A 27258-nucleotide genomic window follows, 5' to 3' on the forward strand; every position below is an offset into this window, starting at 1 on the left:
TTTCCCTGGGCATGAGGGCCCCTCGACCACTGTAGGGAGGTTTGACTTAACTATAGTAACTTTGGTTGGGAAATATATTGAAATAGCTCTCATCAAGGTTGGCACTGGGTTATTTCCATGTGTGGTTCACCATGGGGCCAGGGTAGAAGTTGGTGGCTAGTGGGCTTTACATTATTATACACACACACAACCGTTTCCATTGGAGTTCTCAAACACCACTTTGCTCTCCTATTGGCAGGTGTATGTCTCCCTGCTGGTCGAGGTTAGTTACACAAGGCTGAGGCTTGTCTGAACGCATCTCCTCCAACAGCCTTGTGACTCACACTGCAGCCTGTACAGACGTCACAGGTGGGGTGAAAATGTGTACACACACACACACACAAAAAAAAAAAAGAACAAAGAAAAGCAGATGCCAGTCACAAGATGTGACAGCAGTTCCAAGAATCAACTCGTAGACGAGGTACTCTGACCAAAGTCAGGATGACAGAATTAATGGAAAATAATCTATGGGCACATAAAGTGTCAAAATGCAGGCCCTAACAGGTAGCGAGTCATGTAAGCTTGTGTTCCTTACTGTTCTAGAACCACTTTGAAACATAAATCACATCTGTCTGTATACAGGAAAGTACTGCACAGACATCCGCATCCTGTTTTTCTGTCTTACATTTTAGTCCGTTAGCAGATGCTCTTATCCAGAGCAACTTACAGTAATGATTGCATACATTTTCATATTTGTTGGATGTGGGAATCGAACCCACAACCCTGGCGCTGCAAGCTCCATGCTCTACCAATTGAGTAAATATTCCTAGGTTTATATATTAAAAAGTTGGATGTTGAAACAGTTCTTTCACACCATACGAACTTGCATAGATTACAATTTTGCATAGAGGATGATTCATTTGTATTCTTGACACACATTTAGGTCACCCACTCCAGATGGGTCCCACTCCAGATGGGACCTACTCCAGATGGGCCCTGTGTACCATGCTCAGTGGTTCACAGTGAAGTCCCTATCCAGCAGACGACCTGGTGATTATGATCTGATTCAACCTCCACAGTGGTTCCCTAAACCTTTTCTGCACTGTGACCTAAACTAAAGCCATTTAGCACATTTCCAGAATTCAATTAATGGGATAATTCACACTCAGTTTGTACAAATGATGTGCTGGGTGTCTTCACAACCGTTTAAAAACCATTTTTAGACAAACTCGTAAAAAATATGCATGCTATCACAACATGCTATCACAAATATGCTATCACAATATGCTATCACAACATGCTATCACAAATATGCTATCACAACATGCTATCACAACATGCTATCACAAATATGCATGCTATCAAATGCACTGTGTGAACTGGGCCAACCCTTCATTTGGGCAACTGCCGTTACTAATCCAAGTCTCCAGAACAACTCTATAACCCTTTTACTAGACCTGCTGGCCGTAAGACTGTCAGGGAACAAGCTTAGCCTTTTCACTACCTGGTGGAGCTGGTGGAGAGGTGGGTGCTGACTAGGCATTCCACAAGTTTCACCATCTCCTGATGCATTTGCCTAATTTATCTGCTAGTTTGCTTATCTTGCACAGTCAAACGCCTCTCTCTAGACAAGCCAATTGCAGGTGGTATAAAGCAATGGAAGTGTTTCTCACACACACACAGACACACACACAGGGGTAAGGTGCTGTCAAATCGTTAAACTAAAATGAGTTGGTTGGGTTTTCCACTTTCCCATAACAAAAGTATAGTCAAGATAGACACAAAAACATGGTTACAAACAGGTAGTTTATTTTATTTTATTGGAATACATAATCCACTGTACAGTTGGCAGCTTCGAGAGACCTACATGCAGAATGCGGTAAGATTAAACATGCACAAACGTATATTACCCTAGGACAGGAAAAGCATCCCGCACAGTTTGCCGTGTATCTCTGAAGCTCAGAGCAGCGACATCCACAATAACCCTTTTGATCTGATTTCATTACAAATGTTTCTCTCTTTGATATGACCATAGGTTCCCTCCAGCCGCTTAAGAGTCATTTCTAAACACACTGCAATATAAAATACATGATTTCCAACTTGATCGTACAGGACGAAATTCCTCTGTGTGTCTATGTGGGAGTGTGAGTAGGTGTGTGTGGAGAATATCCAGTTGTTCATGTTGGAGTGTGTGTGTAGGTGTGTGTGTCTCGAGGCCTGAACATCTCTTTCTTTGGCAGCACTTACATACAGCACACAAGATGAATAAACCCTGAATGCATGAGAGAGAAAACAGAGAACCTGTTAGAATGACTGATTCCTGAACCACTAATACCAGGACGCCACATGGAGAATGACTTCAGACTGCGTGGACAGAGCAGACACGCTCTTGATAAAACGTACATTACTCTCAAATCGACAGAGACTATGACAAGTCTCTGTTGGCTTGCCATCTCATGTCATAGCTCGAGATCATGACATCTCTCACATTAAAACAAAACAAAACAGGAAGTACTCTCCAGGAGTGCATTAATGAGAAAGATGCATATCTAGCAACAACAAAATCCTACATATATTTCAATAAGGCCCACTTTACAAAATTACAAGATTTTCTTAAATAAAATCTATCCGATACAACAGCTTCCAAAATAAGACATCTTTTGTTTTACAAAACTGAAACAAAAAAATACACGAGTTGAAAACAAAAGAAACCCTCAAATGTAATATTTCCCCTTATTTCAGCACAAATAGTTGAAGAGACAGGGTCTCCATCTTGGAAAACACTGACGCTGTCTCAGACTGTAAACTGGACATGATATGGAATGATTATGGCACAGTTTTAGAAGGCAGAGACACATAAGTGCTCAGGAAATCAATTGTAAAAAAAAAGGACTTTATAATAATCTGTACAATAAACGTGACAGTCCACAACTCCTCACATTATCAGACAAGTTGTTTCGCAATTGCTCCAAGCAACTTTTTCAATTTGGCCGGTGCAGAAACACACATTTAATATATATATATATATAAACATCTTTGATGACCATACATTCAGCGAAGAAAAGAAATCAAAGAGTGGAATACAATTCTCAGGGATAAACGCAAATGCAATGTTTGACAAAAGGGCGGCTAAAAGGAGGCTTACTTATGTAGGGTCTTACTTATGTAGGGTCTTACTTATGTAGGGACTTATGTCGGGTCTTATGTCGGGTCTTATTTATGTAGGGACTTATGTAGGGTCTTATGTATGTAGGGACTTATGTAGGGTCTTGCTTATGTAGGGTCTTACTTATGTCGGGTCTTATGTAGGGTCTTATTTATGTAGGGACTTATGTAGGGTCTTGCTTATGTAGGGTCTTATGTCGGGTCTTATGTAGGGTCTTATTTATGTAGGGACTCTTATGTAGGGACTTACTTATGTAGGGTCTTATGTAGGGACTTACTTATGTAGGGTCTTATGTAGGGACTTACTTATGTAGGGTCTTATGTAGGGTCTTACTTATGTAGGGTCTTATGTAGGGTCTGTCTTATGTAGGGTCTTACGTAGGGTCTTACTTATGTCGGGGGTCTTACTTATGTCGGGTCTTATGTAGGGTCTTAATTTAAGTGCTGGTTAAGTGCAGATTACCGTTTCTGATGTCCAAAGACACCATGAACCCTCGCCTTACAAGAGGCCTTACAGGACGAATGGCAAGTCACTCCAAAGAGCCATTTCTGCTCTCTGGTCCCGCTCCACTAACTACATTCTACGCTACCGTGTAAGAGAGGGGAAAAGATGTTTATACACCAGAAGTTACATAATGAGGATTGTTAAGAGTTTAGTTCTCATCTCAAAAATTGGCTGAGGTTTTTCCTGTCTAATCCTAGTCTCCCTCTGTCAGATTAGGTATGATCGGAGAAGGTCAATCTCCCTACAGCAGCGATCACTCTTGAATATCGGAGCAGACAAGGGTGCTGGCCTTGCATCATAGGATCACTGAAATATGATGATAGCCGACCCATGGTGATGTAGGTCTAATGGGAATGACAGCCTGTAATGTTCCTGGGCTCAACTTTGACACGGGCCTCTGAAATCCGCATCTCATTAAGATGGGCTGGAGTTCACTAGCCAACTGCAGACTATCAAACTGTCCCCAGTGAGTGAATCGAAACAAGAGTCTGCACAGACACTTATATGAGCATCACACATAAACCCTTTGGCTATGATGGACAACCAGCACGTGGATTTTGGTTTACACATCGGCGCGAGCCAGTTCTGACTGGCACTCATCAACTGCCTCCATTTCGGGTTAGTGCTGGCCGCTGCCAAATCATTTTGCTTTCCTCACAGTATAACCCCCAAAGTCCAAGGGAAAGACGCGATTAGCTCCAGCCTTGACCTTTGACCTTTCGGCTACCCGGGGGCTGTATATCAGTGTCTGCCGGCAAGCTTTGGCAGACTGTAAAACGGCTCTCAGACCTAGCAATACTTATCACGGTCGTTAAGAATCAAGGCATTCTTGGAGGGGAAGGAAGAAGAAGAAGGAGGAGGGAGGAAGGAAGGAGGGAAACTGGAACCACTGCAGGAAAGAAGGGATGAGGTCGGAAATACAGATTTGGAACGAGTGGCCTTCTGGCAGTTGTCATCCTGGTAACCGAGGACTGGTCAACAACAGAAGCCTTCTGAAGTGGATAAGTCATCACGTAGCCCTTGGCACATCAGCACCAGGCTTCTGAACAACATTAAGCGGTGTGTGTGTTTGCACTGAACACATGTTCACAGGATGGGCCAGTAGCCATGTAAGGGGCCACATGGCAACACTAATGCTTTATGATGCCGAGCTGGAGCACTTCTGACCGGCAAATAGAAAGATCAGAACATTTTGGGCAGCGAACATTATTTTAATGGGTCCTTTGAAGATTTTTTTTGGGGGGGGACAAAAAAATGATTCAATTCAAAAGATTGGGGGTCTTTTACTCGTCAGTAGATTTTTCTTCAATTGAAACCACAATGGTCTTCTATAAAATATTCTCTACAAATGTGAAAATCTTTGCAAATGTGTAATGACTGCATTCATTATACTTGTCCACACAATCTTTAGACCAACCTTGACGGAAATACTAGGGAGTAATTCACACAGCCTAGGCTCAACAGCTTAGTAATGTGTAGCCAGCAGGAGGGGAATTGCACCTCACATTTCCACAAGGTTAGAGGAATACAACGTGGTGATTTCTGGGTTAGGGGTGATTATATTTGCATTCTTTGTGTGTAATTGACTTCTTCCATTTCCCATAATCAATACACTGAAATCTAAAGGACTGTAAATGGTAGGTCCCCATCACCAAATTACAACATTCACAATGACAAAAATAGTTATGCATTTTGTGGTAAATAACAAATAAATATGAAAGCTAACAGTGAAACGGCTGGTCGGCTGCTACTACACAGGCAATGCTAAATGACAATGACTGACCAGTATCAAGGGGAAACTTCCTACCAGAGTTTGTAGTTCAGAGTTTACAGAGTATTGCCTGTATGAGTACATCAGGTCTCACCACCTGCCAGACTACTTGTGTTTCTATGGCAACCTAATGATCTCTGTTTCTGTCCAGAGTGACAGAGAAACCTCCCTAATCCAACAATGAAAAGTCCAGTTTAAATATTACAACAAAATACACTTCTACAGAAACAGGGAAAAGTTGAGACGAATCGCACCGCAAACACAGTCGCGTGTATCTGGACTGATTGTTCCTTTTGGTGATTGGAGAATTTTTATGTCTGATTGGCTGTTCACAGCAGCGCAGCACATTTTACTGCTAGATCCAGGGCATCAGTTACAGTTGGAGGAGAGTGCGCTGAAGCAGAGCACCATAGGAATAGTAGTCCTGTTCCAGATGACAAATGCATGTCCCCCAAGCTTAAATAAGTGCAATCCATCATTCATTGAGTGCAGACAAAAGGGGGTGGACCTTCCTTTCTGCTGTGTGTCACAATAGACACATTCTAAAGTCCAGTTGAGCAGGGGGAAGAGACGGTGGAGGGCAACAGGGAGCGAATTACTGAGGAACCAAATGAAGCACAATTGAAGGTTGTTGATCAAAGTACTTGGCTATTATCTTCCTTATTGCATAGGGACAGATGTTGAAGAGGATATTGAGTTTGCAGCCTATAAGAAAATAAAGAACATGTCTATGACAGGGTCCTTGTCTTTGTTGTCCGTGAAGCAGACAACATGCTGGGAAACTGGAGGCACATGACTCCAAAATGCTCCTCTTATACATTATGTTGAAACATGCAAACTCCCCAAAGCCCTACAGTCAACCCTCTTTTAGGCCCACATTATGCATTCTCTGGGATGATAGTCATGTTTGTAGGTTAAAAATAGATATAGGTGTATGTGTACGATGTGCAAAATAAAACCCTGCAAAAACTGCTATGGTTGTCAGTATGAAGCAAACACATGGACAAAAGCTCACCAAATTAAGCAAAAAAACATATATACACATTTCCGAGATCAGAAGACATTTAAAAATAAAAGAAATAGAAGTAATTCGCTCCCTGTTTTTGGTCACATCTTGGTGCAGCTTGGGGGAGCGCCGCTGAGAAGTTCCAAAGTGAGGTCTTGTAACGGTCCATTCTGAAAGACAACAAATCCTTCCTTCCTGTGTCACTCCCCTCTTCTCTCGCCCCCCCACACACACACCTCTAGACCCAGTCACCCGAGTGAGCGTCTCTCCCTTGTCAAGTCGGAGCAATACATTATAATACATCAGGTAGGAGAAGAAGCGGAAGAGGGTGGTGAGGACCACTCCATCGCGACACTGTATATGGGCATATTATAATACAACTGAAGTGGTCTGTGCAGATCAATGAAGTATATAAACCCTGGATTGCTGACACTCTGTATAAACCACTGAGAGGCTTTGAAACCACCGGTCGGCCATATTGGCACTCCCTAGAATGAGCAGCCCTCCATAGGAATGTATTCTAGAGTATTTCAATGCAATGTTTTAAGGTCAAAATTACATGTATTTAAGTATTTTGTTGTTGTAGTGGGGAGAGTAAACATTAGTACTCTACAAAAAAATACTTAAAGGGATATTTTTTCATCACGTTTTTTATTTTTATGTTTAGCTCACATAATATATTTTAAAAGTATTGCCAAAGGTGTCTGTAATAGAATGTCAAAAACGTATGTAGACATTAATAAATGCATTTCCATAGCTTCGAAAAATCAAGATGGCTGCGCGGTGGCTTCAATACAGCACCCAGTTAGTCATCCAGGGTTTATACATGGACGTTGTGGTGGAAGGTTTTACAGGTGGCCATCTTGTTTTTAGACTCAGAAGCATGGGGTTGTTGCTGGACAGGGACTTGGCAGGAACTTGCCTGCCACTGCTGTTGCTGAGGGGGGGATTAGAGATGTGGGACGCAGTACATTCCTCCTTGTTGTGCAGTTTGGGGGGGTGGAGAGCTCTGGAAGAAAAGAGAGCACAAGTCATACACTCAGAGAGGGCTGGCATCATCAGAGTAGGAGTAATTAAACTAACACATCCTTTGATTAAAATAACGAATGCAGTCAAGCAGTCCAGTGGCTCAGTCTGGAATCAAATTTTTATCCTCTGGCCGAGTTCTAAAAAGATTCCCACCATAGAAATACAGTAGTAGTCATGGCGATTACAGAGCTTCAGTGAGATGAGAAGACGACCCTTCCTGTTGTAGTAGTCATGGCGATTACAGAGCTTCAGTGAGATAAGATGATCCTTCCTGTTGTAATAGTCATGGCTATTACAGAGCTTCAGTGAGATGAGAAGACGACCCTTCCTGTTGTAATAGTCATGGCTATTACAGAGCTTCAGTGAGATGAGAAGATGATCCTTCCTGTTGTAATAGTCATGGCTATTACAGAGCTTCAGTGAGATGAGAAGACAACCCTTCCTGTTGTAATAGTCATGGCTATTACAGACCTTCAGTGAGATGAGAAGATGATCCTTCCTGTTGTAATAGTCATGGCTATTACAGAGCTTCAGTGAGATGAGAAGACAACCCTTCCTGTTGTAATAGTCATGGCAGAGCTTAGTGAGAGCTTCCTGTTGTAGTGAGATTACAGAGAAGATGAGAAGATGATCCTTCCTGTTGTAATAGTCATGGCTATTACAGAGCTTCAGTGAGATGAGAAGACAACCCTTCCTGTTGTAATAGTCATGGCGATTACAGAGCTTCAGTGAGATGAGAAGACGACCCTTCCTGTTGTAATAGTCATGGCGATTACAGAGCTTCAGTGAGATGAGAAGACGACCCTTCCTGTTGTAATAGTCATGGCTATTACAGAGCTTCAGTGAGATGAGAAGATGACCCTTCCTGTTGTAATAGTCATGTTTAAGAGCTTCAGTGAGATGAGAAGATGAGTTGTCTAGTCAATTTAACACACACACACGGCTCGGTACATTTTGCGGTTTTGGGGTCGTGGTTCTGTACTTATTGCGGTTTTGGGGTCGTGGTTCTGTACTTATTGCGGTTTTGGGGTTACGGTTCTGTTACGGTAGAGCAGGAAAATGAAATGCCAATAGTCACTGTAGTTAATTTGAGTTTATTTAAGAAAATCCAAAGGGTTGGTATTCCTAACTTCATATATGATCATGAGTTATATAATGCCCGATGAGAGCACCGACAGGAGTACCGACACTTGGTATTATTTTAAATGGAAAAACACGATTATACTCACTAAAATAAAGTTCAATATGCATGTGAAATCAACATGTGAACATGGTTCAGACATTTTATATGTCTATGCTATTATGTTTCCTTACAAAGAGAACAATATGTGCACTGACTCTCATAAAGGGGGCATCTTTAGCAAGATACTTCTCATTTCGTGCTCCAGGGTAATGTGATGGGCTGTCTGTAACCCTGGAGCTCCATCCATCTGTAGTAAGCGCTACACAGGATGCACTGGTCAATTCACTGACAACTTCAGCTGATTTAGCTTGCTTATATAGAGCGCGTACTACCTGTTTACTGAAATGGGTGCCGAGAGGGGGAAGTTCGTAACGTGTCCCGAGCACTTTCACTAGCTGCTGAAACACCCTATTCTCAACCACTGAGAATGGACGCATATCCGCGACTATAAACATACCTATAGCTCTTGTAATTTATTTGGTCCGGTCAGAATCAGCTGTGAAGGGCTGCTTGAAGCGTTTACGTCTTGCTCCAGTCGACGTAAATGTGTCAACGTGTCTGAGGTGTTGGCAGCTGCATAGGCTATTCTGGTTGAGCAGTGGAGACATGTACTCTCTGTCCATCACCGTTGTAATCTACTGGGAAGCCAAAATGTTCCCGAGCTGGAGATTTAAACGATGGAGAATCTTCCTGGTTTATCGACCCCACCACTTGCTATAGTACAGAACTAGTTCCTGACTGCGTCTCACAAAATGACAGTCTGAAATGCGCCAATTAAGGCTGTAGTTGTTTTAACGGAAAAGCCTGAAAAACAAAATTCAGCTCAGATTTACTCAAGAGGCAGTGTTGGCATAGTCTACAGGCCTAGTGTTTCTATTCCACACACACAACCAGTCAAAAGAATGGGTTTTTCCTTATTTTTACTATTTTCTACATTGTAGAACACATATGGAATCATGCAGTAAGCAAAAAAAGTGTTAAACAAATCAAAATGTATTTTAGATTTTTCAAAGTAGCCAACCTTTGCCTTGATGACAGCTTTGCACACTTGGAATTATCTCAACCAGCTTCATGAGGTAGTCACCTGGAATGCATTTCAATTAACAGGTGTGCCTTTGTGAGACACAGTAGGTGACCGGATGATCTTTGCATGTGTGGTTCCTACCGTGAAGCATGGAGGAGGTGGTGTGTGTGTGTGGTGGTGACACTGTCAGTGATTTATTTATAATTCATGGCACACTTAACCAGCAGGCTACATCATTCTACAGCGATACGCCTTCCCATCAGATTTGCGCTCAGCGGGACTATAATTTGTTTTTCAACAGGACAATGACCCAACACACCTCCAGGCTGTGAAAGGACTATTTGAACAAGGAGAGTAATGAGTTCTGCATCAGATGACCTGGACTCCACAATCACCCGACCTCAACCCAATTGAGATGGATTGGGATGAGTTGGACTGCAGAGTGAAGGAAAGCAGCCAACAAGTGCTCAGCATATGTTGGAACTCCTTCAAGACTGTTGGAAAAACATTCCAGGTGAAGCTGGTTGAGGGAATGCCAAGAGTGTACAACGCTGTCATCAAAGCAAAGGGCGGCTACTTTGAAGAATCTCAAATACACACACTAAAAAGTTTGGGGTCACTTAGAAATGTCCTTGTATTTGAAAGATAAGCACATTTTGTGTCCGTTAAAATTAAACTGTTGTCCTGATTAAAGAAGTACTAAAATTGGCCTTCTTTAGACTAGTTGAGTATCTGGAGCATCAGCATTTGTGGGTTCGATTACAGGCTCAAAATGGCCAGAAACAAATCACTTTCTTCTGAAACGCATCAGTCTGTTCTTGTTCTTAGAAATGAAGGCTATTCCATGCGAGAAATTGCCAAGAAACTGAAGATCTCGTACAGCGCTGTGTACTACTCCCTTCACAGAACAGCGCAAACTGGCTCTAACCTGAATAGAAAGAGGAGTGGGAGGCCCCAGTGCACAACTGAGCAAGAGGACAAGTACATTGGAGTATGTAGTTTGAGAAACAGACGCCTCACAAGTCCTCAACTGGCAGCTTCATTAAATAGTACCCGCAGAACACCAGTCTCAACGACAACAGTGAAGAGGCAACTCCGGGATACTGGCCCTTCTGAATGTTTTTGGTTTCTGGTCATTTTGAGCCTGTAATCGAACCTACAAATGCTGATGCTCCAGATACTCAACTAGTCTAAAGAAGGCCAGTTTTCATTTGTGCTAACAATAGCAAAAGGGTTTTCTAATGATCAATTAGCCTTTTAAAATGATAAACTTGTGTTAGCTAACACAACGTGCCATTGGAACACAAGAGTGATGGTTGCTGATAATGGGCCTCCGTACGCCTATGTAGATATTCCATAAACAATCTGCCGTTTCCAGCTACAATAGTCATTTACAACATTAATGTCTACACTGTATTTCTGATCAATTTGATGTTATTTTAATGGATGAAAAATGTGCTTTAATTTAAAAAACCAGGACATTTCAAAGTGACCCCAAACTTTTGAAAGGTAGTGTCTGTATACATATAAAAAAATATATAAAACAAATGTCCTCTCACTGTCAACTGAGTTTATTTTCAGAAAACTTAACATGTGTAAATATTTGTATGAACATAAGATTCAACAACGGAGACAAATCGAACAGGATCCGCAGACTAACAGAAATTGAATGTGTCCTTGAACAAATGGGGGGTCAAAATAACAGTCAGTATCTGGTGTGGCCACCAGCTGCATTAAGTACTACAGTGCATCTCCTCCTCGTGGACTGCACCAGATTTGCCAGTTCTTGCTGTGAGATGTTACCCCACTCTGGGAGGGGAATGGCCCTAGCCCTCACCTGCCGATCCAACAGGTCCCAGATGTGCTCAATGGGATTGAGATCTGGGTTCTTCGCTGGCTATGGCAGAACACTGACATTCCTGTCTTGCAGGGAATCACACACAGAATGATCAGTATGGCTGGTGGCATTGTCATGCTGGAGGGTCATGTCAGGATGAGCCTGCAGGAAGGGAACATGAGGGAGGAGGATGTCTTTCCTGTAACGCACAGCATTGAGATAGCTTGTTGTCATTACAGTCCGAGGATGCTGTGACAACGCCCCAGACCATGACGGACCCTCCACCTCGTTCCCGCTCCAGAATACAGGCCTCGGTGTAACGCTCATTCCGTCGACGATAAACGCAAATCCGACCCTCACCCCTGGTGAGACAAAACCGCAATTCGTAAGTGAAGAGCACTTTTTGCCAGTCCTGCGACGGTGGGTTTGTGCCCATAGGCGACGTTGTTGCCGGTGATGTCTGGTGAGGACCTGCCTTACAACAGGCCTACAAGCCCTCAGTCCAGCCTCTCTTAGCCCATTGCGGACAGTCTGAGCACTGATAGAGGGATTGTGCGTTCCTGGTGTACCTCAGGCAGTTGTTGTTGCCATGCTGAACATGTGCCGCAGGTGTGATGTTCGGATGTATCGATCCTGTGCAGGTATTGTTACACAGTCTGCCACTGCGAGAACGATCAGCTGTCCGTCCTGTCTCCCTGTAGCACCGTCTTAGGCATCTCACAGTACGGACATTGCAATTTATTGCCCTGGCCACATCTGCAGTCCTCATGCCTCCTTGCAGCATGCCAAAGGCACATTCACACAGATGAGCAGGGACACTGGGCGTCTTTCTTTTGGTGTTTTTCAGAGTCGTAGAAAGGACTCTTTAGTGTCCTAAGTTTTCATAACTGTGACCTTAATTGCCTACCATCTGTAAGCTGTTAGTGTCTTAACTGTTCCACAGGTGCATGTTCATTAATTGTTTATGGGTTATTCATTAGTGTTTAAACCCTTTACAATAAAGATCTGTGAAGTTATTTGGATTTTTACAAATGATCTTTGAAAAAGAGGGTCCTGAAAAAGGGAATTAATTTTTTTGCTGATATATATACATCTCATTCATTCAGTCAGTCGGGTTCATAGTGCAGACCGAACCCAGCAGAACGGTTTGGGACGAGTACATGTATCATTACACCCCTACTATATAAACTTTATCAGACAATATATATCAACCTCATCAGACATTAAACATACTCTTATCAATAAGCAATGCTAGGCCAGACAGCAGGTTCCTGGGACTTTGCTTTGACATATCCTACCTGGATATTATGAAGTAGAGAGACTAAGATGGTTGGCCGGTTTAGTCATCGGTCTGACGATTGTTCCACGGTCGATTGCCGCGCCCGGTCCTTCCCTCCGCCAGGCCAGCATGACCCCTATTGGACAAGAGCGCTGGTCTGGAAGCTGTGGTCCTCATCCCTCTGCTGGACCCTACATCTGTCCTGGAGCTCCTCTCGCTCTCATAGGGATCTAGGTCACCGGGCGCCGGCCTCGTCCTCCACGACCCAGGGTTGGGGTCCGTGTCGTCAGCGGCCTAGTCACAGCGAAACAGAAACAACACTTAGATCATTAACTTAACAGCCTGTGAGAAGGGAAATCTTAGCAAGCCAAGGCGACTGTGGATATGGCCTCTAAACATCGGGAGAAAAAAACAAGTTACCCCAGTGATATCATTTACATGGGGCTCAACTAGCAAATGAGCCCCCTATAAAACCTACTTGCGTACTTTCACGCAACCTCAAATGACATTGTTCTAGGAAAGTGATAGATGACAGTAAACGTCTGAAAGCGAAGGCCTATGATTTCCGTTTAAAAAGACTGCAGTCCTGAAACTAGTAACAGTTGGCTGGAATCCCATCCTTCCTGCCGCTGCAGAACGTTGCCAATTACCCTTAATGGCCGCTCTGCATTTCCCAGGGACGACGGGCAGTTACCCTTAATGGCCGCTCTGCATTTCCCAGGGACGACGGGCAGTTACCCTTAATGGCCGCTCTGCATTTCCCAGGGACGACGGGCAGTTACCCTTAATGGCCGCTCTGCATTTCCCAGGGACGACGGGCAGTTACCCTTAATGGCCGCTCTGCATTTCCCAGGGACGACGGGCAGGCAGACAGGAAGCCCGCTACAACGCGAGGGGCTGCCAAACTGGCAGGGCAGGCCAAACATGGCAACTTCCTGTTCTATTCACCCCAAAGGGAGGAAATGACCAGAGTACATTCTGCATTGTTACAGCATTACCACCGAATAGTTGGGTCCCGCTGTACTTAGAGTGTAATCGTTTGTAAATTAGGCTTCATAAACACCAAATGTATAATGGAACACCAAATGTAAACCAAACCACGGCATTATTTTCTGAGCCATCTTGACATTTTTCCTGTGGATGCGGATAGTTGACATGACTCCTTATTCTAACAAAAGTGTATGAAAAAGTTTCCAGGTAGGGTGGACCTACACTGAAGTCTAGTCTTCCAGTTCAGTGACCTAAACAAGCAATGTGTGCAAAAATACCAGAAGGAACATTCTCCAAGTTCATTCCCTGTGTGAGGTACTAGGGACATTACTAAATCTTAATTTCAGAAAATATTTCTGCTGGATGAATGTCACATTTGAAACGTTGTTAGGCAATTTGATCTGCCACATGAGCAGAGGAAATGTCCTAGGAACGCCAAGTGCTGAAGCCCTCACAAACCTGCTTTGTTCACGCTTCACTCAAATATCTTATGATTGGGGACTGATATTTTTAGAAAGTTAAAAAAAAAAAAAAAAACAATACATCAAATCCAGACCCACTTTTTGTTTTGAGATTAGGTGAAAAAGTTTCTCCTTGTGCAAATCTTTGCTAATCCCGTTTGTGTTACGGAAAATAGTACATTGGCTTTCTTGAGTTAAAACAGACTTGACAAAGCCTCAAATTCACTCAGTTCTAAAAACAACCCTTTAGGAAGTAGTCTCTCATGACAACATGTTTGTCTTAAAATACAGCACGGAATCAAAAGGCCAACCATCATAGAAATAGTTTGCCTTCGAGGACAACACAACTGGACTGTTACATGCCTTGCAGAACAACCACTGTTTCCACATGAATTATGTCTTGTCTTGGTTGTTTTTTAAAAGTCCATGACTTGTGTTCCCTGTTAAAAGCGAACTGAGCCAAAGCTCGGCTACAAGGAGACAATGCTCATTGCACCCAAGGTAATATGTTTCAGAGAAGCCTTAATTCAAGCTGGTTATTAACATGAATGTTTTCGAGCGCCTTGTCCAGGAAAGAATTTAATAGCTCTAACATACCTTGTGGAAACCATTCCTCAAAACCTTTCTTACAGGCCATTGGCATCTCCTCCGTCTGACGTTTTAACCACCTACCAGCTCTTGTCCGTGGAATCTTCCAAGTTCAACTCCAGTACAGATTGTTTTTCCAGGCTTTTAGGTAAAAGTCGGGGTCGAAAACCAACCAGAATGACCACAAGGGCCCTGCGTTTCACTTTGTTGCCACTGGGTTTTACTGACTTGCACAAAGGATGTTTTTGTATCTCGATCAGCCAGATCGACCAATGGTCCACAGCCAACCATAAGTTCACAGCCCATTCACATACCCATCTGAGGTTTCTAAGTTTTACAATGGGCTGAAAAAACAACACTGATGTTCTGTGCTGTACCTGAAGGTAAGAATGGAGGGTTAGTGAGGTTGTGTGCAGACAGTCAACATGAAAACCACAGAGACCATTATAATCTGATGCTATACTGCGGTCATGACGGACATTTCAATGGATGAAGAGATGTCCCTCTACGATGAGGGGGTCAAACAAATGACAATCATATAAATTCTATATGACCTCCATACTCAACTGGTGGACAGCGGTCCAGATCTGGACCCAGAACTGGATCCAAACGGGCCGCAAGTCCCAACTACCAAAAATAAAAATGGTTGGAAACTCAGTCGGGCTACCACCCATGAAATCATAAACACACAAGACATGGAACATTTTGTAGATTTGCAGGGAAAGGACCGTTAAAACCCATTGCAAAATGTGTAGAATTGCAGGAAATTTGCTTTATAACAGCAAAATGTTCTCTCTGCCAACAAGAGTATTGTGAACAGGTGGGGTTGTATTACTACACTGATAAATGACAATATCCATCCGGACTTTTACCACCTAGGAAATGTGTGTGACCGGACCGCCAAAAATAGTACCGGAGTACTCCTGTTATAATGGGATGAATATCCAATCAATAAGCTATTTACTGATAGAAAGTCATCCTAGGTACCCAAGGACATCAAGTGCTGTGTCTTCTCTGAAGTGACTATTGATTGTGTGGGGCTAGCCTGGCTAACTTAATTAGGGTAATAACAGACAGAGAGGTTAAGGAGTCAAATTCAATTTCTATAATCGAAAACTAATAGAAAAATGTGGGTGCAAAAACTTTGGCTGATCAATGATGGGAGATAGAGGCTTCATGATAGACAAACCTGCCATACACTGTTGTTGTCAAACACCGATTGACATGGCAAACCAGCACTTTTATTGAAACGTTGATTAAATGTGCACTGTCCCTGTAAACATGAAAATAAACTCAGCAGAACTGTGTACAGACAAACAATGAGAAAGATGTTTATTTATTTTTATTTATTTTACCTTTATTTAACCAGGCAAGTCAGTTAAGAACAAATTCTTATTTTCAATGACGGCCTGGGAACAGTGGGTTAACTGCCTGTTCAGGGGCAGAACGACAGATTTGTACCTTGTCAGCTCGGGGGTTTGAACTCGCAACCTTCCGGTTACTAGTCCAACGCTCTAACCACTAGGCTACCCTGCCGCCCCATGTGGTGCTTATTAATGCCCATCTCACTAACAGTTGAACTTTGACACTGCAATCACTGTCCATGACTAATCATAACTGTAAAAGCACTACCATTTGACAAGAATGTGGTATTGATTGTCTCAAGCCCTTTACTAACGAATAGGAAATACACAACTGGGAATGAGAGGACGACTGCCTGTAGTGAAGTTCACAGAGAAACATCTTGGAAATAAGCTCGGTTTACTTCTAATCCCATTGCCTGCAGGAGGATGCCATGGGCAAGGCAACAATGAGTGACTGAAACACACACAGAAAGAAAAACAAATTAGGCCGTTCATCAGAAAGGTTAGGCGTCAAGATGATATAATGAAGGATATTTAAGCAATAAGGAACTATGAGTAACCTGGAGAGGCGGAGACTTAATTGTGATATCTGAGGCTTTCTCTGCTAAACCTTGGACTTTCTATTTAACCTTTTTCTGTCATTTATGTCCTTTTTTTAAATGTATTTTTTTTTATTTAACCAATATTTAACTAGACAAGTCAGTTAGGAACAAATTCTTATTTACAATGACTGCCTACTCCGGCCAAACCAGGACGACGCTGGGGTAATTGTGCGCTGCCCTATGGGACTCTCACTCACGGCCGGTTGTGATACAGCCTGGATTCGAACCAGGGTGTCTGTAGTGACGCCTCTAGCAGTGTCATAGACTGCTGAACCAGGGTGTCTGTAGCACTGAGACCAGGGTGTTTCTAGCACTGAGATGCAGTGTCTTAGTCCACTGAACCAGGGTCTGTAGTGACGCCTCTAGCACTGAGATGCATTGTCTTAGACCACTGAACCAGGGTGTCTGTAGTGATGCTCTGCGATGCGTCATACCTCAGAACAGCCCTTAGCCGTGGTATATTGGCCATATATCACAACCCCCCCCCCCCCCCCGAGGATCCTAATTGCCATTATAAACTGGTTACCAACGTAATTAGAGCAGTACAAAAAAATATGTTTTGTCATACCCGGGGTATACTGGCTGACATACGACAGCTTTAGCGATTCAGGGCTCCAACCACACAGTTTATAATGATGGTTAGGAGGGGGAGGGGCTTTATAAGGCAGAATGACTGTAATTATAGATCTAAGTGCCATGTTGCCGTCATGTTATTTTTTTAATGGCTCGCTTGGCTGGAGATGAAAGGCTTGGTGGAGGGCTTGGGGCTGGAGCCCTCTTTGTTTGTTCTGACTGAGTGGAGCTGGGTGTGTTGCACAGTATCAAACCGAACCCCAGCGGCCAACCAGATAACCCAGAGTGACAATGGCCCATCTGCAGATTTGTTAAAACAGGGAATCCTGACCCCCTTGACCCCTGACCAGGCAGGTCACTTGCGACCCCTAATCCCCTCCTAATAAGCTGGACCCCAGAAAAGTACAGTTCAGTAGCTACGACAACAACAAGCATCGCTGTTGTGTGATGACCCATCAGATCTACACAATCCTGCTTATTGCTTGTATTAGATAACTCATACTAACTCAAGTTCAGTTTATGAAGCAGTTAAGAATGACACAAAACAGCCCAGAAAGACGATTTCAATGACAACTTCATCAATAAGCTTGCTTTCCCCCCCCTTCATAGGATATGCACCAAGGAAGATCAATATGAATGTGGCTGATGGATGATAGGGGTGACTGGTAACATCAATCTTCATCTCTGGTTATGTCCAGTTTATCTGCAGGAAAACACTAGATTCCCATCCACTAGGCTAGTTTGTCAGCGTGACAAATTGAGATGTTATTGTAGCCAGTTCTCTAGGATTGCTAATGTTAGCGTAGCCACTTGACAAACAGCACACTATTGGACAAGTCATTTTTACCTCTTCTATTTGATGCCCTGTATAATCTTTAACACGCCTAGAGTTGTAAATCTCCCCACTAAGTGGCTGTGGATAAGAGAGGAATGATGAGGCCCTTTTGCCTCGAGAGTATTCAGACAGTTCTAGACATGCATTTCAACTGCATGTGAAACTAAAAGCTTATTATTCTATGTAGTGGGGGGAGTGTGAAGTGTGGACAGAGCTAACCATTGATGGGTAGACTCACGTATGCATGGTACTCAGCATGGTACATTCACATTGATATTTTTTTTTTTTAAAGTCACCAATGCGATTAAATCTTCCACCTTTCTGCATTCTCAAAATTCACATAAGAATGCATATTTTTCTTCACGTCAAATACATTCTTATCTCGCTGTCCCAGTACATGTCAGACTGACTCACTGTCTACCAGTTAGTTTGAACAAGCTCGTATCTCATCTGTGCTTTAATAAAAGAGGTGTCAGACAGATGAATGACCAAGCGTCTTTGTCAAAACAGCTGACACGAGGACTTCTCACACATAAATCCACCAGACTACAAGTCATGCTTAAAATATGAATCTGAAAATCTGACACCAGAGACTTAATTGAATTCCAATGAAGAAAGCTTTGAAAAACAGTCGTCTGCAGTGCATTGTGGGAAATGGAGTCAAACGGAGTCAAATGGAGACGAGATACATGGAGGTGAGCCTTTGAACAATGCTCATCTTCAATTATGTCAGGAATAGGACAGGGCACAGCTTGGCAGGGGCACAGCTTGGCAGGGCACAGTTGGTAAGATCAGGCACAAAAAACACAAGCAAGCTATTTCCTTCCCTTGAGTTTTTTCTAACCTTTTTCCTGTTTAGGTCTTTTCATTTTCATGCTCCCTCTCTTTTTTTGTCCTACCCTTTTCTCTTTGTGCTTACTTCGGCATGAGGAATCAGGTTCAGATAACTGCTGTGCTAAGCTTATGTTTCAGGCCTGGCGTCAGTGAAAAAAATTGCATCTGAACACTCATTCAAAGTGGACACACCAGAAAGCTACAGTTGGTGTTTTCTGGAGTATATTTTCAAAAGATTAGCTATGTAAGCACACCTGTATATGCTGTATTGCCATTGGCAAAGTACAAGTAAAGAGAGTACTTTTAAATGTAGGTATGCACTCGGAGCCAAGACTCAAGGACGTTTGGTGCCCAACATGTTCAGAGATTTAGTTCCAGTAAAGACAGAGCAAACATCCCCCTCTTACTCCTTAGAAATAACAACAACAAACTTGTTGGAGGCTTACAAATGATCTGTCCTCATGTCAAAGTTCCAGATGTAATGTGTCAAGACCAAGCTTAGACATCCAACGTAAACCTTCTGAAAATATATGTTCAGCATCACTGCAAAGACATTCTAATCATATAAATAGAGACAAATATCTCGGAACATTTCCTTGCCTAGACTCAATGACCAGATATGCAACAGGCTCAAGAGCTATTGTAAGCAAATGGTGGAAGTATAAGAACACTAGTTCTCTTAAAAACAGGTTTGTAAAGAGTACAGAAGTTGTCCTCACCATGGGTTGTGTCCGCCAGGGAACAAGCTTCTGAGAGCTGACAGGCTCGTGGGGGATACTCATCCGCAGACCTCCTTCAGTGGGCGACAGGGAGCTTTTGCTCCGGCACACTGGCTCTGCGATGTCCCTGGTGGTCACCACACTGTTGTTGATCCTGCGCATATACAGCTCTGCTGGAGAAGGCTTGGCTGTCCGTGATGTAGCAGCCCTTGTGGCGTTTACCGTCTCCTCCGTGTCCAGAATGGTGGTGGCGCGGTAAGCCCTCCACGTGGTGGCCGACTCTGCCTCGTCCTCAGAGCCCATCCCATACATCCTGGCTCCCCGGCCAGGCTCGTCCACAGATGCTGCCCCCCTGTTCTTCCAGGTGCTTCGCACCGTCACGTTTCTCATCTCTGGGAGGCTGTCGTCCTGGGAGGTGTGGTGGCCATGGTGTTGGCTCCTCCAGCTGGTGACGGTGGTAGTGCTGCTACTGCTGCTCTCGAAACCCGACTCTGTGTCGTTGTTGAAGTCGGAGGTGGTCTCCGGTGACTGGAGGCTGAAGTTGCTTCGGGGGAGTAGGTGTGTCTCTGCACAGGCCATCCCTAGCACCCCTGATTCGTCAGGGCCATCCATGGACGGCCAGGGTGTGATCTCTCTCTTGGGGATGGAGATCTCATAGGGGATGGAGATACTTCCCCTGTGCTCACTGGGGCCGATGACAATGTTGCTGGTGGACGTGTGGCGTTCCTTGACTGGTGGCTCGCTGGATACACTGCTGCTGCGGCTGCTGGTCCTGGAAGAGTTGGGATCGTTGGGGTAGATAGTGATGCTACTGGTCAGGACTGGTTTTGTGGAAATTTTGGGCTTGCCATTGGAGGAGGTCAAGGGCTCTGCCCCACCGGATATCATGACTTCCTTCCTATCAATTTCCACGATGGCTGGTTTGATGACTGCCTTTGACCTCAGTGCTTCCCGTGGGCTGCAGACCCTGCGGAGCTCTATACCTGATGGGGTGTGAGTGGGCTCCAGGGATTCTCCTTCTGCCACCAACAGCCTGTGCTGCTCCTCGTCAATCGAGCTCCTGGTGGAGGAGCCCTCTGACTGAGAGTCCTGTATGCGAGAGTATCTGGAGCACTTGGGAGTGGTGGAGGTTCTGCTACTCAGTGCAGTCACCTCAGGTACAGGTTCTGGTTCCGAGGGCCTGGACCCAGGTGATTCAGTCTCAGAGGCCGAGGAGTGGCCCTCAGAGCCATGATCACTGAACATTGGGGACACATGGGACTTGTAGGCAATGTACGACCCATTGGCTTTGGAGAGGTTTGACACTGGAAGAGCCTCTTGAACCTGGTCCACAGACTCCAGGTCCGACGCAAATGCATCCTTTTCAAGTGGGGAGACACTGTTGCTCTTGCTTGAGCTTTCAGGCACCACATCAGAATTGTTCGACTCACTGTCACTACCGACATACAATCTAGAAAACGTATCAACTTGGCATTTTTTGCTTTCACTCTCACTTGGTTTCTGAGATATCTTCCATGGCTTCTGGTCATTAGCTGCTGGAGGGTAGCGACTAAGAACAGAGAGCTTCTTGCGGTCACTCAAAGATGTGCCGACAGGAGTATGGGCTGCTCCTCTTGTTGTTTTCTCCTCTACCCCTCTGCCTATTTCTTTCACTCCATTGTCAGAGGCAGTTGACGTTCCAGTCTTGGGTGTCCTCCTGCTCTTGTGTGCAGGACTGAGTGCCCTCCTGACAGACTTTGGAGAACTTTCCTCAGAGTTGCTCAGTTCTTTGCTCCTCAGCTTGGTCTCCATCTTGTGCTGCGGGGACAGCTCTCTGCTCTTGTACTTGGGGGTGACTGGCTCTGCAGCAGGCCTATACTTGGGCTTGACCTGCCTGAACCCACCACGGACATTGATCTCCTCATTCTCTGCCTTGCCATTCTCAAGGACCTTTGCTGGACTGCTAGGTCCTCCATTGCCATGACTGCTGCCACCACACAGCTGAATTCTAAGCTGCTCCACCTGATCGTTGAGCGCTCGGCTACGGGATCTCTCCTGTTGGAACTTCTCCTGCAGCTCTCCATTCTTGGACTCGGTGTTCTTAAGATCCTCCTCCACCAGCTCCAGCTGCTTCAGCCGGTTCTTCAGCCTCTCCACTTCCTGGGTGAGTTCCTTGACTTTGTTGTCTTCCTGGCCATCAAGTCTGTTCTTCTCATTCTCTGACTTGTTCCTTATCCCAAACTCGTCTCCCAGTTTCAGGTAATCCAGGCTCTTCTTGCGCCCCAGCTTGCCGGTCAGGCCGGATGAGAGGTCGTCTTCAATTCGTCTGGGATCTACCGGGCCAATCCTGTTCTGACGCTCCAGCTTTTCTGTCAGTTTTAGTATAAGCTTCTCATCCTCCTTTTGCTTCTCCAGGAGTCTCTTCCTCTCACTCAAAAAATTCTGAGTGAGGCCCTTGAGCTTCTCCAGCTCCCCTGCCAGGAACATCTCTGCCCGGTCCAGCCTTACCTCTGACGTGTCCACTTCCTTCACACGGTCCTTGAGGGCCTCCATCTCTGAGGACAGCTTCCGGGTCAGATTCTTCTCCTCGTTGAGACTGAGGCACAGCTGGCTGCAGTCCGACTTGCTCTTGCTGAAGGCCTCTTCCAACTTCTCCAGCTCAGCCATTCTCCTCTGCAGGCACTCAATCTCAGACTTGAGGTCCTGGGTCAAGCTCTCCTCCTCCTCCAGTTTCTCCCGCACCATACGGCAGAGGTCCTCTGCCTTGCACACCTCCTCGTCCTTGCCTTCAATCTTTAGCAGGCGCTTGCGCAGTCCTTCAACATCGCCCAACATGGAGGAGTTGCTGCCCTCTGCCTGTATAATCTTGTCCTGCAGATCGAGCAGCTCATCTTCTGACTTCTGGAGCTTGTTGGTAGCCTCCTCAAGCTCGTCCAGCCGTCGTCCCAGGCTCTGCAGCTTGTGCTGCAAGTGGCGACTCGTTATGTCTTTGTTTTCAGACATCTCAGAGATTATAGTTGTTGTCCTCTTGATGCAAAGGGGAAATTATTTGAACACTTTTTGGGAGGTCCACATTTGTATGGCAGTCCTTCTCTGGTTAAAATGTCACAAGCTTGTAATGTCGGGTTGTGTCCAGTCCTTAATCCTTTCCCCACAATGTCTTCTCCCTTTTCCTTTGGTTGGGTCTTATTCCTTCAACTTCCCTCAGCTTGATGGTTAACATGGGTGTCGATCATCTGAAAGAGAAAAAAAGGACCAGAGTTATAACAGAATTCACCACAGTATCGAATTATTACTCACTGACCCCAATGTCATCAAAGTGATTCAGAGTATTAGCAAAACTGAATGTAACTTGAGAAACAACACGTAACAAGAAATTCCCTAATTTTCCCACATTCATTAGCAGGCATCACACACGAACATAATTAAGTCCAGTTTGCTGAGATGTAAAGAGGCCTGAGTAGGGTGAAAGCGTGTAGCTCAGAGAGAGAGAGAGAGGTTAGAAAGAGCAATAGGGAGAGAGAGAGAGAAACAGGGAGTGCGAGAGAGACAGGGAGAGGGCTGGTTTGCCTGTAATTGATTTCACAGTTCCGCCTGATTACTACAACACAAACCATGAGAAGAGCTGGGCCCAGGCAAATACACACCGTAACGCAAAGGGCCAGCAGATGGGTGAGAAGAGCAGCAACGTAATTCTGCACGTACACGCATGCAGGTGCTCATATCGTCAAATGTACACAGTAACCTAGACTGAAGATTAACAAGATCACAACAACCAAACTGACAGACCATGGAAGTTAAAAAATATGCTCCAACTGCAATTCAAAAGAACGCTACTCCCTCCTTGTTGCATCCTGCTGCCTCCAATGTCCCAGCATGGATTTCTCCCTGGCGTTTCTGCTGACAGCAACGGCCATAGGGCATTGCTACACACCACTCATGATTAGGACAACAAAGATAAAAACAGTCCATATTTCACAGTCAGACCAGGAATATCAGCAGGCATCCTTTTCTATTGGATGTTCAAACTATAAAATGGGGACATTAGTCCTCAACCTATTACCATTTACAACAGCACTGTTTATATGAAAGAATCCCCACCTACACAAAGCTACTGAACACCTGCTAACCCCCTGGAGGACTGAACAGGCACCTGGTAATGGTAACCCTCTCTGATGATGTTAATGCAAGACATTAACACAAAGAACCAGCTTGTCGGGCAGCACGTCTTCTATAAATCTTATCGTTGATGCTTTCCTCCAATGCATGACTAAGGTGCTTGTCTAAAACCATCTCTCCCCTCCCCCACTGGGAAAATTGAACCAGGAGCAGACGTCATCTGCGCACACAATCCCTTATCGACCCCACAGAACCCACATCCATACCTTTCCTTTGCGCCCCTCCTCCCGATTCGATTAGCCTTTCTAAAAGCACAGCTGTTCCTAACAGTAAGGGAGCCAGGAGAAGGAAAGTGATACATCAAAATAAGAGGGCTGAACTTGGTAGTACAGGAAAATGAATACTAGAGGGATTGAGTTTGTGAATCCCACAAGGTCAATGACGAAGACCCGTGAATGCCATTTATCCAACAAACTAGTCCTCACACTACAATAACCCTTAGGAGTAACACTCTTAGGCCTAACTTGAATCCGTACATCTGTCTTTTGAATGTTGGCCTACTGTAAAACGTTTTTAAAAAGGCCCATTTCAACAGAGACCAATTTTTCTTTCATTTTGTGTAATGCTCCACAACCACTGAACATTTCATTAAACAGCTTGTTCAACATTCCCATAGTGTAAATATGGCAATGATTATTCCATAACACATCACATTTTAAAATCAAAGCATTTCGCTACAGAGGTTTAATTCTCCTCTTTCATGAGGTCTGGTGGTTTTGTAATCTTTTAGGGATTGTTGGGAGTCCATAAAAATATTTTAGCTTTCAAATGGAAAATAAGGCACAACGTATTAGCAAGGGTTCCGAGAACTGCCTGTCCTGTGCCAAAACACCTTAAGAAATAAAACTATTTACTCTCTCATGTAACATTGCCTGTTAAGTCTGGTATTCACTTATGCCCTTCCCTCTTGAGCATCTCTCAAAGTCAAGTCTATTGGGTCAGGACAGATGAAACTCCGATCTCAGTCCAGGCCTGGTCCAAATGGCCCCAGGGGCCCGACTCCCACCTTGGCACCCCAATCGCGGTGCCAGGTCGGTCCCTGCCTCCCCTCTTAGACACGCATGCCAACCATGCCAACAAAAGACTTCAGAACCAGCAGTGCAAAACGACTCTGGCACGACGACCTCTGCCAAGGCAATCAACATACCTGCGCTCATCAAAGCCATGACCTCATTAGCTGCATCATGCCAGTCCAGTGGAGAGGCAAAGGAATGAGTCTCTCAGGCACAACGTGAAACCACAAGACTGCACACCCCTGGGTACCCACAAGGAACGAGAGAAGCTGCACCCTTTCATATGTTGGCTTCTCTAGATGCCTGTACCAAATGCCAAGGATTCTGAATGGTTGCTCGAATGTGATCACAAAAATGTGTCTTCATTATCATGGCACAATGCCACAGGTGTGGAGTTGTTTGGGCAAGAACCGGTTCGGAAGGAGGTGGTGGTGAGACAAAGGAACATGCCATGCCATTTCATTTGTTTTGTCGATTATGAAAAACCTGGAGGGGTCAGCGACAAATGCCCGTTTTCCGGAGCACATTTCTCACAAATATGTCTGTTCAGAACCAACGAAAGCATTGCAGCAAGAGGGATGTGAGCCTGTGAGGGACAGACAGAACGAGCATACTTACTGTGCCGGGCGTTTGATTGAGAGGTCCCACCAAGTCATTTCCGGTCAATGTATCGACAAGTGCATCCATTCTCACAACCCTTCTAGAAAAACATGTCCAGACCTTGCGTTGCTTCTCTACTGTACTCTGCACCGTGAACAACAGAGGAAAAAGTTGAAAATAGGTCACCTTAACTCAGCTCCCACTTAGGCTCCCTCCATTTCCTAAAATCTGGAGGGGAAGTACATTACTTATCATCTCACCTCCTTTTTAACTCTAATTACTGTCATTGAGATGAATAAGGCCGCGGCATGGGAGCTAGGGGGAAGGGGGCACCGAGCAACTGCCAAAAGGCCCTTCAGCGTGTGGTGAAGATGGCCCAGTACATCACTAGGGCCATTTTCCAACCAATACAAGATCATCAAGGAGCCTACACAACCCAGCCACGAGCATTTTGCTACACACGCAATAACCTCTGCTAAATATGTGTGACCAAATCTGTATTTTTATTTGTTCACTCCCTTACCGGTCGGGCAGATGGTATTGGAGCATGAGGTCTGACAGAAATGGTCTCCGAGCCTGTTGGCATCTACAAGACTGCTGAACACTTGAACTGGACTGACCATCTGCACTGACTCTCCACTACAAGCTCTCTCAGTTTCACGTCAAAATTAGATGTTCATCCATGTTTCTCAGAAGGTCAAATTTCAAAGTGTTTAAGTTCAGACATTAACTTTGGATGTTTAAGGTTGTCTGGGCATTAATGCCTAACCTTAAAAATTCGGAGTTAACTCCAAAATGGTTAAGGGTTAAGGTTTGAGATAGTTGATTTTGTTGTTATAATGCCTATCTATTGCTGGATTTGAACATGCTACCTTTGAAATGAGAGGCGGACGCTTACGCCCATGCACCATCCCTCCACAACGCCCAAGCAAAACCAAAGCCTACTTGACGGTAACGGCGTTCACTGCTGTCCCTAGTAACCGGTTTCCGCGTTATCTCCCGACGTCCTCAGCACTGGGGCCCCACAAGGGTGTGTTCTGAGCCCTCTCCTGTACTCCCTGTTCACCCACGACTGCGTGGCCATGCACGCCTCAATCATCAAGTTTGCGGACGACACAACAGTGGTAGGCTTGATTACCAACAACGACGAACGACGAGAAGGCCTACAGGGAGGTGGTGAGGGCCCTCGGAGTGTGGTGTCAGGAAAATAACCTCACACTCAACGTCAACAAAACAAAGGAGATGATTGTGGACTTCAGGAAACAGCAGAGGGAGCACCCCCCTATCCACATCGACAGGACAGTAGTGGAGAGGTTAGTAAGTTTTAAGTTCCTCTGCGAACACATCACGGACAAACTGAACTGGTCCACCCACACAGACAGCATCGTGAAGAAGGCGCAGCAGCGCCTCTTCAACCTCAGGAGGCTGAAGAAATTCGGCTTGTCACCAAAAGCACTCAAACTTCTACAGATGCACAAACCGAGAGCATCCTGTCGGGCTGTATCACCGCCTGGTACGGCAACTGCTACACCCACAACCGTAAGGCTCTCCAGAGGGTAGTGAGGTCTGCACAACGCATCACCGGGGGCAAACTACCTGCCCTCCAGGACACCTACACCACCCGATGTCACAGGAAGGCCATACAGATCATCAAAGACAACAACCACCCGAGCCACTGCCTGTTCACCCCGCTATCATCCAGAAGGCGAGGTCAGTACAGGTGCATCAAAGCAGGGACCGAGA

The 27258-nt window shown here is 44.8% G+C and overlaps 1 protein-coding gene across 1 annotated transcript in view; it reads right to left on the bottom strand.

Annotated features, from left to right (window-relative positions):
• Positions 1-3369: 3369 nt before the first annotated feature.
• The window catches only part of LOC115146518 (leucine zipper protein 1-like), a 71241-nt gene continuing 47352 nt past the window's right edge, over positions 3370-27258 (bottom strand). Inside the window, exons 2-4 of the mRNA XM_065004329.1 lie at positions 19745-22959; positions 12798-13072; positions 3370-7435 (exon numbers count right to left, since the gene is read on the bottom strand). Of these exons, the coding sequence (XP_064860401.1) occupies positions 12839-13072; positions 19745-22726 (3216 nt within the window). The 5' untranslated portion in view covers positions 22727-22959 and the 3' untranslated portion in view covers positions 3370-7435; positions 12798-12838. The remainder of the gene's footprint in view (positions 7436-12797; positions 13073-19744; positions 22960-27258) is intronic.

Source organism: Oncorhynchus nerka, linkage group LG18, assembly GCF_034236695.1.
Source record: "Oncorhynchus nerka isolate Pitt River linkage group LG18, Oner_Uvic_2.0, whole genome shotgun sequence".
Classification (NCBI taxonomy): domain Eukaryota; kingdom Metazoa; phylum Chordata; class Actinopteri; order Salmoniformes; family Salmonidae; genus Oncorhynchus; species Oncorhynchus nerka.